Here is a 13,273-nt window from a genome sequence, read left to right as displayed (position 1 = left end):
GTGAAAGCAAATTTTAAGGAAGTTCAATGGTTGACTTCTGGATACACTCCAATATGTGAGGAGTATATGAAAATGCGCTTGTAAGTTGTGGTCATATGATGCTTGCAACAACAGGTTATTATTTCTCCATCAACTGAAAGTTTGGTCAAAGCCTTTTCTTCCCTATAAATTCATTTTGCTAAATTAACACAGTTAAGATATCAATAATATTGTACTACTACCAATATACTTTGAAGAGAATGGGGAAGGCAACATTAATCCAAAAGGTTTTCTTGGTTTCGTTTTTGGTTATTTTGTTAGGTAAGTAGTCTAGCTAGCTCTCCTCTATATTCCATCTATGAGGGAGTTGATCATAGAAAAAATTGCGACAACCCCTCCAATTTTTATGGAACATTTACGTGGTGTATTTAGACGGCTAAAAAAAAAAATTACGCTAGAAATTTATTTTACAAACTATCACTATATCAATTTAGGGGAAAATATTTACTCATATCCAGCAGGTGTTTACATTGTATACCTTCAGGATATACAACTCACAAGTTCTTACTGTTGGATGCTATTAACATATAAAAAATATAAATTGTATACTCTGAAATTATACAACGTACATAATTATTGTAATGTAATTTCTAAAGGGGTAAATTATCTGGATGATTCAGGTGGGGGTAAATATTTTATTCCACCCGGGTAATCATAAAAATAAAATGTCCCAATTTTTGAAGGTCACAAATTGAACAGTATTGTTTCGAAATTTAATCTCACTAAGTGGAAGATCACCATGGACCCGATTAGATCTCTTATTTTATCCCGAAAAATTATTGAAAAGGAAAAAAAGAAGTAAGCAGCTTAGTACTGGTTGGTAATAAATTTTTTGTTTCATTTTGCACTATATAGCCCAAAAATTTTAAGAACACATATATATAGATAATTTTGTTTTGTGTTTCTTGTGATGATTTTCTTATAAATATTGATGCTAATTAAATACTAGTATCACGCTAACACATGCTAAACGAACACAAGAATTAATATTTCTTAGCCAGAAATTTGTACTCTCAAAACATTTAGCACATTATGTCTCTCTTTATTGAATAACTACGGCGAGTTCTTCATATTTTACAGTCGTCACAAAAAAAAAAAAAAAAAAAAAAAAAAACCTTCTCGTTAATACCTGATTTGAAAGGTCATAACATACAGAAGAAGGCGAGGAGTTTAGACGTAATAAGACATAATTAATATCCCCTTCAACCTACTTTATGTTACACCTTTCGGATTTCGAGAGTCAAACTAGTTTTTTTTTTTAACTGTAGTTTTTTCATGGTACTTTTTACGTAGTTTTCAAATATGAAATAAAATAGGATGTTGTGTATAGTTTACCAACATGGCCGAGGTATACACTATCAGTGTATATGTTGTGTATAGGTATGTATATTATATGTATATTTAGTGTAAAGTATACACTACTTATACACTATACATATCTTGTAAACTAGATGGCTGAATGCTATTTGGCTGTTATTTTTTCAAATAAAATCTAAAATTCACATGTCCGAATTCATCGTCGAAATTTAAATTTTCGACTCGAAATCAAAACCGTGCGATACAAATTGGAATAGAGGGAGCGATTATTAAATATAACTATATTTAGACAAGATATCAGTCACAACCATATTTTTTCGATAACTTATTCGACAATGTCAATGATATCAGGACAAGCAAGCAACGGGCAATTTAAGTGCAACAATAATGGCGATTGTGAACGACAATTGCATTGCATGGACGGGAATATGCCCTCATGTTGGCTCAAAACAAACGTGTGTTACTGCAAAAACCCTCATGTCAATAGGCCATTTACGTGCACTACCGTTGCAGATTGCGTTAAACAATTGAAATGCTTACATGGGACACCCTCTTGTTTTGCAAAAACACAAAGGTGCTATTGTAAACTTCTAAATAGTTTACCAAATAATGAAACTAGGTGCAATAATGATGCAGATTGTAGTGTGCTATTGAAATGCACAGACGCAGACCGAGCTCCTACATGTTTCGTGAAACCACATGGTTGTTATTGTAAACTTCGTTCACGTCCACCTGCTGGAGCTCCTAGTGTTACCGCGAGAGACCAAGATTGATTTTTTGTAGGGTAGTTTCACAGATGGTCGCTTAATTTTTGTTTATCGTACCGAAAGTCGATAAATTATTTTTTGTAATAATGTAACTTTGCTTAAATATCAATGAATATGTCGCGATAACATTTTTTGTAATTATGTAATTTGCCTAAATATCAATAAAAATTGCTATACTTTTTTGTTAATGCTTAAGTTTCATAGAAAGTCACTTAACAATTCTTTTGTAACCAAAAAGTCATTTAGTTTTACCTAAGTGTATCATATAAAATGTTTTTTTCATTTCCTCCTTATGACTTTCCGTGATACTTATTACACACAGTTTAATGACTTTTTGGTTACAAAAATAATTTAGCGAATTTAGTGTAGTAAAGTAAAAGTTGGGTGACATTTTATGAAACTAACCCAGAGTGGTGATGTGAATCGAACTCCGATCTTTGTTTTTTTCTTTATTTTTTACATTAAGAATGATTATAAAAAGTTCCTTATTATTTTTATTTTTGGCATTGGAAATGGTAAACTCATTTTAAATTTGTTACTAGCACAATGCATTTTACCAGGGGCAGACCTACACTATACGCAAGCTAAGGCGACAGGCTATATATGTATAGTTATGTAGAATATAGTAGGAAGGGAATATAATATTTCCGTGAGCGCACTCAGTAAATAAAATTCTAGGCAAATTAAGCAATTTCCAATAAAACTCATGCAGGAAAAGATTGTCTTACCTTAATCTTAAACTGAAATTCTTTAAAATAGTTGCTGATTTATGGGAGGGACATAAAGTTTTTAGACCCTTCCAGATCATAGTCAATCTTGTTTACTATATACATCAATTAAAAATTTGGCGCATATAAAATTTAAACGGTTAGTGTATATTTTATTTTTTTCCCTAATTAGTTATTGATTATGAGAATGGGAATCGGGACAAAAGGTTTTCTGACCTTTTTAATGAGTTTATTTGCAACGAATTTGATTTTGATTACTTGTCAGAAGGAAATTGATGACTCGCTTTCCCTGGTTCCTGCAAGAAAAGATTGTGTTACCTTAGTCTTGGATTTAATTTCTTGAATTAGCTACACTAATTATGGGAAGGACATAAATTATTGTTTGACCCTGCTGTCAGATTAGAGTTTATCTTTTTATTTTTATTTTTTTTAATACTATTTCTGCATCAATTGAAAGTTTGGTGAAGGTGTATTGTTCCCCTATAAATACATTGCTAATTAAGTTGCAAAGAGATCACTAAGGATAATCATATAATTAATCTTGTGATACCACAAAACTTGTTGGAAGAGAATGGAGAAGGCAACATTCTTTAAGTTTTTCTTGGTCTCATTTTTGCTTATTTTGTTGGGTAAGCATTTTAGATCTATCTACTTATATAGTTCACATTCAATCAGGTTGTAGTCGCACTTTATTGAGAAATTTTGAGGTAGTAGAATTTTTGTTTCCTGAATTTGGTCCTTTTCATATTTAGCAGCTAAAAAACTATTTTTCATACTTGTATTGTTCGTTTTTTAAGATACATAAGCCAAAATGTTGTAAATAGACCCAAACACCTCTTATATTTACATTGTCAATGTATAAAACTTAGTGAACTAATTTTCAGGATAGCTTTTGCCATATTTTATCATCTCGTAACTATGAGTTAGAGATATATGAATATATCCATTTCTTATCAAAACAGATTCTTTATTTGTACATTCCAATTTTTTTCTTTTCAATAACTTATTCATGGGCCGATATACCTTGCCCCAAGCAGTGTCATGGGAGTCGATTTTACTTATTTCATACACACACAGATATTGAGTATAAATATAAAAAAACACCATATTATAATAATTTATTCATTTGTTCATTCTTTTACACCACTGACTTAATTTCAACAATGTGAATGTTGCTATAGGACAAGGAAGCCATGCGGCGGGATGCTCTAATGATGCCGATTGTGCTACGGTCTCGAGATGCATAGACGCACATCCCAAATGTGACTTGACTACACATCAATGCATCTGTCCACAAGCTCCACCAGCTAATAACGGAGCAAAAAGAGTTCACAAGACTGACCAAAATTGATTGATGTAATTTGTTATTGTGCAACATTGAACCTTGATTTATGTTTTTTCTATTCAGAAATAATAAGGTTCAAACAAAGGTCTCTTATTTACATATTTATCATGTTAGAAAAGGGTTCAGTTTGCTTATCTTCAATGGATTTCTTCGTGTCAATTGTGTTTAATGGTTTTAAAGAATCTTGAATTTTGAAGAACCCGTAAAAGGTCTTAGGAGGCAGATTATTTAGTGTTAAAATCGTCAAACGAGAGTGAAGAGGTCAGCATGGATATAGGTTTTTCAATAGTCAATCTCAACTCGTTTGGAACTTTTAAGACGTGCTGATATATTATATTTCTAATCTAACTTGTTTGGAATTGAATGATTGATTAAATGTTTCGCGCATATAAATATAAGTCAGCACAGTTACAAAATTGATATCGGGATGATGTAAGGGGGCATCCCAAATTGATGTGGTTAATCAGATGGAAAATGAGATGGCAAATCCACTATATATACATCAATTTATATCGTTGAAGCATAAAATAATTCACAGGAACCTATCCTGTAGGTATGGTATACCATTCTAAGACTGTTCCTTCTCCTCTTTCTTCATCGTAAGAAAAAATAAAATAACAAATCTGATCCAAATGCACAACTTTTTCAAAATTTTAATTTTCTTAAGTGAAAATAAATATTATTTGACCATATTTAAGTGATAAACCAATACAACAACAACAACATACCCAGTGTGATCTCATAAGCGGGGTAAATCAATGGGGCTTTAAAAAGAGTTGAGCCCTATAACTATTTCAGAAAAGCCCAAACGCTTTAGCCCAATCAAGGACAGCATTCATGTGACTGTAGCATTTTTGAAATTTGTGTCTTAAAGGTGATATGCCATCTTTCTTTTACCAGTAAACATGTTACAACGTTTGTATAGCAATAAAAGCTTCTCATTAAATATACGGAAAATGCTGAAATATGTTATCGAACTATCGGAAATGGCTCATGTGTGCCACTCGTCAATAGTTTGGTACCATTTATGTCATTGTCGTTATCAAAATGGCTTATCCATGCCATTTTTCATTAACGCAGGTTTTACAATACCATATATGACACATGGCCTCCAATTAGAGGTCACTTCGTTTAATTAAACCATCACAAATTAAATCCTAAATTAAACTAAAACCCGACCCATAATTTGTGTCGGTTTGATTAAACGACGTGGACCTCTAATTGGAGGTCAAGTGTCATATCTGGTTTATAAAATCGGCGTTAATGAAAAATGGCATGGATGAGCCATTTTGGTAACAGTGAATGGTGATGGCATAAATGAGCTAAACTATTGACGAATGACATAAATGAGCCATTTTCGATAGTTCGATGGCATATTTGAGCCTTTTCCGTTAAATATATAATTCTTTCTATAAGGGACTAATAAGAAGGTAACATCACATAAATTGAAATGGAGAAAGTACTAATAAAATCCTCATCCATGCCATGTTATGTAAACCTTTTTTAGGGGCATGAAGATGAGAAAGAAAAAAGGGTTTCCCAAACTTTTAGTCATAAATATACCATGAAAAATATATGGCTATAGAACTTTCTAAACTTGGTTTTATAAACATATCATGATATTTGTATGGTTATAAAATCATAACATTAAGAGTCATTTTTTAACAGACTAAAGAGAAAATTATTTTCAAAAGTTACGTAACCATGCAAATGTAACGAAGACCACAAATTTAGTTTCAAAATTCTCATTTTTTAACTGCGCGCCTAATAAAGAATAGCAATTTGTAGATTTTTATATGTTGAAATATGATAACTCTAGTTTTTTTTTTTTGTTTTTTTTTATTTTAAATAACTTATACAACAATGTCATTGTTGATAGGTCAAGTTGTGACCCTTTTGTTCGCGTTCGCGGATACTAACTAGTCAATGATGCTTTCACGATCATGACTCAGCCTCCGTGTTCGCGGAGCTCTACAAACTTGACCCTTTGCGATCATAGATTGGTGACCCCGATTGCAGTGGCCAGTACCAACAAAACCTACAACTTCACAAAATGGTCCAAGCAGTGGCATAACTACATTGACTGAAGGGTGGTCAGTTTGAGCACCTTTTGTTGAAAAATCATACTTATATACATAGAAAATAGTACTACATATATAGGTTAAACCTTACTTTTTATAGATTTAATATATATATATAATTCTTAACGCCCCTAACAAAATTTCTAGCTTTGCCAGTCCAAGTGTTTCAAAACTCATCCGACCCCTCGGGTCTCAATCAAAACCACAACAACAAGTATCAAATGGTAAAAATAACTTGTGTGAAATTTCAAAATATAAATTGGGGAATAATTACTCAAAAAGAGGGGTTGGGTTGTTATAGTAAATGAGCATTTTATATCAAAGAGTTAATCAAAATATTATTGACAAATTTAAGTTCTATGCACTAATAATGTAAAAAACAATTATACAATTAGATCACTAATTATGTAATTATATATAATTCTCCGTTATAAATATTAATTGATAACTTGATAAAAAGGACATTGACATGTTCTAAAAAGTAATAATAATATAACACAAATGTCAATTGTTAGTGTATATAGTTTAAATAATTGTTTTTCATAACTAGCTATTGATTATGGGAACTGGATGGACAAAAAGTTGTTTGACCCCTTTAATGAGTTTCCTATTTGAAACAAATTTGATGTTAGATTACTTGTCAAATATCACATGGAAATTAAGTGATTCACTTTCCAAAGTACTTCGTGAAATGAATTTAATTTTAGATTACTTGACAAATATAAAAAGGAAACTAGGTGATTCACTTTCCAAAGTAGTTAATTCCTACAAGAAAGATTGTTACCTTAGTCTAAATCTATTTAATCTATGGGAAGGACATAAAGTTGTTTATCTTAGTTACCATTTCTCCATCAATGGAATTACTTTTGCTTCCCTATAAATTCATTGCTAAAGCAACAGTTGAGTTGCAAAAAGACATCAATAATAACAGTCAATAGTTACTCTTGTGCTACCACAAAACTTGGAAGAGAATGGGAAAGACAACATTCCTTAAGATTTTCTTGGTCTCGTTTTTGGTTATTTTGTTAGGTAAGCATTTTAGATCTATTTTCCCTATATTATGTAGAAGTTCACAAGTTATTTTTTGCGTTTCAGTAACTTAATCTAGGAGCATATATACCTTGCCCCAAGTTATGTCACAGGATACTGCTTTGTCAAATTCTTTACTAATATGTATACATAGACGAAATAAAAATATTGGGTATAGATATAAAATAACTACATCACTTGTTATTATACTAAATTGTTCATTTATCCACTTATTTAAATATTGACATTGTTCATAGAAAAATTCTACATGCGACACTGTTACTGACTTATTCAACAATGTCAATGTATGTAGGACAAGGAAGCCATGTGGCAGGATGCTCTACGGATGGCGATTGTGCTACCGTCGTGAAATGCATAGACGCAAAACCCGTATGTAACTTGACAACACATAAGTGCGGATGTCAAGGAAAACCTCCACAAGCTAATTATAATGGACGTAAAAGAGTTTACAAGACAGAGCAAAACTAATTTACTTTTGTTGTTGTGCAAAATTAAACCATGATTTATGTTTTTCCTTTTCATTCAATAAAGGTCCGCTATTGATGTTGGAAAAGAATTTGCTCCCTTTGATTTTATTACTTGCATAATGCATTTTATCTTCGATGAATTTCTTCGAGCCGATTATGTTTAACGGGTTAAAAGGAATGTCCATCTAAACAACTCCTAATTAATTACAACGAGACTAAATGGATCGGAATCGATATATATTGAAAATAGTGATATTACTGGTTGATGTTGAATCTTCAAACATAACAGTAGAGATGACAAAATTAGTCCAAACCCATGTAATCGGCTCAATTCGCCCAAGTTAGTGTGCAATTGAAACCTAATTAATGTTTTTATTTGTCATTTGTAATAAGGATCAATAAAAGTCCTTAGCTTATATCCATTTGATGTTGGAATCGGCCTGTTCCCTTGGAATTTATTGTTTTCACAATGCATTTTAAGGAACCTAATTTTAAGGCCAAATACATCGATAGCCTCATAAAATTATCAGTAAATTTTCATTTAGACCCTTGAAGTCTCGAACTATGATCTATTTCAATTGAATTACTGAACACATGATAAAGTGAATTTTGGAAAAGTTTGTGCATGGGCTTCAAGAGCCCGTCGCATAGATAAGTTAATCACTTAAAATATGTCATTGCCTTTAATTATACGATTTAATCTTAATAAGCCGTAACACCTAAGGCATCTTCCATTTGATGATGATGTGTATAATTAAAGGAAGTGACATATTTTATGTGACTACGTAATGGTCGTTTGAGAATGAGTCTAATAGAAACATTTTATCATATATTGATGTGCATAATTGAAATCTGTCATAGTTCGAGGTCTAGATGAAATTTACTGACAAGTATAAGAGATTTCGATGTATTCAACCTAATTTTAAAGAACTCCCAATTGATCTTTGAAGACAAAATTAAACAGGGGTGAACAAATCAAAAGGGATGCAGATGATTCAAATTGTTCTGCCTTTGATAATATCTTCATCAATTTGACTTTGTTTTTGGTTTAGTTTAATAGTGTGATTTTTCCTTGGATATCTCTAGTTAACACACTCTATAATGACCCTCATTTGAGGACGAAGTTTTGGAAGTAATTAAAGCAAGAAAGTACTTTCACATGGCTATCACATAAAAAAAGTACCAATTTTCATCTGACTGATAAAATCCAAGATTGGGAACAAAAAGAGATATACGCAAGCCAATTCCTAGCATGCCTTTCTGGATATTCAATCCTTATAAATGACCTAAATTGTACGCGAAGTTTAGGAGAAAGAAAAACAATGTTGCATCTGATTGATAAAATTCAAGATTGGTTCCTGATGACATATTTAAATTTGCATGTAATTAGCTGATTAATAAGTAAAAATGGCCAAATATGTTCTTAAAGTGTACGAAATGAACAGATATGTCATTAGTTAATAGTTTACATTTCTTAAACATGTACAATTTTAACATTTTTCCTATTCTTGTTTATGCAACAGCCAAAGTCAAGCACCAATTTCTAAGTCTGAATGTAAATAGTTTAGCTTAAGTTAATATTGTTATTTTTCACATACTAATGATGTATATAATATATTGATGTAACAAACATTCGTATATTTGGAGATGAAAATTATAATATATAAATATAATTTTGTTCTTCAGTTTTCTAAGTTTTGTACAATAATTCATGTATTCTCTGAACTACACTTGTGTCCTAAACTAAGGACGAGAAATTTCCATTGTGTTATCATAAAAATGAAAAGAAGCAGAGCTTGTTAAATTTTTTATTTTATAGTGTCTAAAGCAACAATTTTCCGAAATTACAACAATCCTCAAGAATCTCTTCTCAGCGGAGCAACACTAATATAAAAAATCAGTGGCGTTGAAAGGATCACCCAAAAACTATTTTTTTAATTTGGTTAAATTTGAGAAAATTAGATTGAGTATCATCACGCCCCGAACCATGGCAATGGGCGTAACACGGTATCTACGCGACCAATTTCCTATATTTTCAATCATCATGAGGCATACATGAGCGGAAATATAATATGAAACATGACGGGCTTTAAGACCACATTTAAAGTCATAGTAATTATAAAATACTTGTTTAAAAACAAGAGCAGTATAATACCATAAGGCCAAATGGCTAACCGACCGAAAGTCTAACATGACCCAACCGACTTGTCTAGTCTATGAAACCTTAACAAAGTCCGAACATAAAACGTACTATTCGGGACAAGGCCCCCGGCAAAGATACTTTAAGGACATCAATGACATAAAGTGAACAATCAGACTAAACCCACAGAACTGGAGCTCACCCAAAACCGATACGAGAGCTTTCTACTATGTGCGTCGTCTTAAGATTATCGTGAAACGCAGTGCCCCAAGGCAATAAAAAATAAAGGGGACGTCCATACTTTGAATATACCTAAAACAATTGAGAGAATAAATTAATCCTGATACATAAACATGAAATTGAAACTTATTGTTTTTCAAACCGAACATAAACATGCAGTATCAAGCAAAATGAATGAGATAACATACAACCACCACGGGGAGAAATACAGGATCTCGAGTGATCATCTAAGCAATCTCGTACCTTGCCGGGTTGAGACATGAACATGACATGAATGGATCCAAAATCCCTCATGGGGAAAACATGAAGGAATCGTCCTAACCGGGCGTTTAGCGATCCCATATCCTGGATGAAGACGTAGAAGTGTTGGTCTTTTAATACAACTCCCGAACATAAAAATAATCGGACATGATTTACAGTCTTGACATGAACATGGGTACATGAAAACATGGCAATAAAAATGCATATATACGATTTTTCACGAAATAAGCAAAATGTCTCATACCTTGTGTTATAAAACCCAAGGGGATGCAAATTATGGGTTTTCATAGATTACGGGTATTTTATCTCAATCACCAAAACAGCAAATTAAGACTAATCAAACGGAATTGTGACCGATTTATAATATGCATCATGGTTCAAGTGTCTAGGGTTTATCATGACACACACACACACACACACACACACACACACACATAGAATCCTAAAACTTGGTGTGAAATCATGGAATCAAAACATGGGAAGAACAAGATGTTCCCACACCAAAATAACCCCCTACATACCTTGACTTCTTTTGAGCGTATCACAATGTCCTTCAATCCCATCGAAATCTATAGCAATACAAGTCATAGGGATTCTATATTAGCAACAATATCCATGCTTTGATCATCTAAGCATTTTATCAAACACTTGGGCATAAAGCTCCACAACTTTCATTAATGGTGTTTTTTTTTTTATTACTTCTGGCCGATTCTACAATCTCAATTAGATGTAATTAACATCACTCCTCATCACCCATTAATACAACAATCCCAAGTCAACAATCCAAAACTTTAGCATAGTTCATATAATTCTCTTTATCAAACCCATTTACTATTCTCCCAAGAACTCATCAATTCACAACTATAAATGATTAGAGAGTAGAAACATTACCTTTTTGAAGTCCAATCCTTTTGAATTTGGGTTCTAGGGTTTCACATCCAACAATAATGTTCCAATCACAACTTTATGGATTAGATTTGAGTTTACTATTTTTTAGTCAAAATTAGTGATTCATACAACCTAGAATCATGATAAAACTTACATAATTGGAAGGTTATGAAAATACTTAAACTTGTTCTCTAATAAGAATTTAAATTTTTTAAAATGTTGGGGAAATAAACATCAAATCTTAAATAAACAAAAGATTTTAAAAACATTCACTCGAAACCCCCTTTGTTGATCTTCCGCCACCACGGATCACGCGACCCCCACCGCGAATATTCACGTTTTGTGCCGGCCCGCGACGCTACCATCACTCGCGCTCCGCACTCACCTCAAAACCGATATGTATCGGTTACGAGAGGTTCGGTAAAATAGGCATAACTTTTGACCACTATCTGCGAGACCCATAATATACCAAATATATTTCAAAGGGCTACATTTCATTCGAGTGTTTTCCCAAATTCCTAATTAACAAAGGGGTTATGGTCGTTAGAAGTAAGACCTTTACAAACTCACTTGCAAACATGCCCCCCAGAGAGTGGCTTCCAACCATTTACTTTGCCCAAAGACATTTCTTATGACTTGATTAGTTTTCAAAACACTTCCTATAACCCTCATATTGGTTCCATTTTATTATCATCTTATGAGTCAAACCTTCGCCCGAAGCTACGAGGTGTTACAGTATCATTCATGGGTATTATCAATGAAGGAAACAGATCTACTCAATTTCCTATACTTTCAATGGCATATATTTGGCCATTTTTGGCTTATTAATTAGCTAATTAGATTTATTGGAGGCTTCAGTTACACTAAGGCCATATTTAGACCAATTAATGAATGATAAGAGCATACGTGAGTTAAACTATTAACAAAGGACATATCTACTCTATTCGAAATTCGGATACTTTAAGGACACCTAATGCAAAGAATATCAGAATAAGAGGACCACACCACCCCACCATAACCAGTCATTTGTTTCTTCGCTATGTGGTGCTTAAGATTACTTATACCAGGATAATATACATGCTTCACCTGCATACTTAAAACAATTGGAGTTCTATTAATCCTATTATTATCATGTCTTTCTTATTGTTTTTCATTCTGCAATCATTAGCAAAATGAATGAGATAACATACACATGAATTCAGGTCATAGTGTCATCAACAACCACGAAATGTTGGACTGAAATTTCTAGCTCAAGGGCATAAAACTATGTTGACTGTGGAATTTTTTTGGTGTTTGTTTAGATCCCACATCTTGGATGAAGAGGAAGAAGTGTTGGTCTTTTAAAAATTAGCTTGGGTTAATCGGTTGGATTTGAGTCTAATTACATGTGGACTGATAAAAATAATGCCACGTATTTAGTTAGAAAAATCATACATTTCACATCAACTTCTGCTAAAGGAAGGGGCAATTTTAGACTTAAATTTGACGTTTTAAATTTAAGGGTATTTTTATCGGAATAGGTAGAAGGAGGAGCAAATTTGATTCAATAGGTGGAAGAAGGACATTTTGAGCCATTTCTAATACTTTAAGATTGAGCTGAGGGGTCTATCTGAAACAACCTCTATATCTTTATGATAAGGGTAAAGTGAGTCCGGAACCAAAATAACCGCAAAAAAAAACCTTTTGAACCAAAATATCCCAACAAAAAAAAAAAGTTACAAAACTGCCTTTAGCGCAGTAAAATACTGCGATAAAGGGTTCCTTGTTTTTTTTTTTTTTTTTGGCCCTTCTGTTAACCCCTCTTTCATTACACTTTTTAACGTACTTTGACCATAGATTAATCATGCTTCGGGACCCCAAAACTTCAATATCTTATATAGAATCCTAATTATTTTTGTGCCATTAATAAGGTAGGCTCAATACATCAAGGATATGAAAATCTTCGATTAT

At 32.6% G+C, this 13,273-nt stretch overlaps 1 protein-coding gene across 1 annotated transcript; it reads left to right on the top strand.

Moving 5' to 3' along the window:
• The first annotated feature begins 212 nt into the window (after nt 1-212).
• LOC132067956 (uncharacterized) lies at nt 213-2,307 on the top strand. The gene is made up of 2 exons (XM_059461391.1): nt 213-300; nt 1,708-2,307. Exons 1-2 carry the CDS (start codon nt 240-242, stop codon nt 2,127-2,129), a joined length of 483 nt encoding a protein of 160 aa, XP_059317374.1. The 5' UTR covers nt 213-239; the 3' UTR covers nt 2,130-2,307.
• The last annotated feature ends 10,966 nt before the right edge of the window (nt 2,308-13,273 follow it).

Source organism: Lycium ferocissimum, chromosome 1, assembly GCF_029784015.1.
Source record: "Lycium ferocissimum isolate CSIRO_LF1 chromosome 1, AGI_CSIRO_Lferr_CH_V1, whole genome shotgun sequence".
NCBI lineage: Eukaryota > Viridiplantae > Streptophyta > Magnoliopsida > Solanales > Solanaceae > Lycium > Lycium ferocissimum.
The sequence above is the reverse complement of the archived record's forward strand: the minus strand, read 5'-3'. Positions and strand labels throughout refer to the sequence as shown.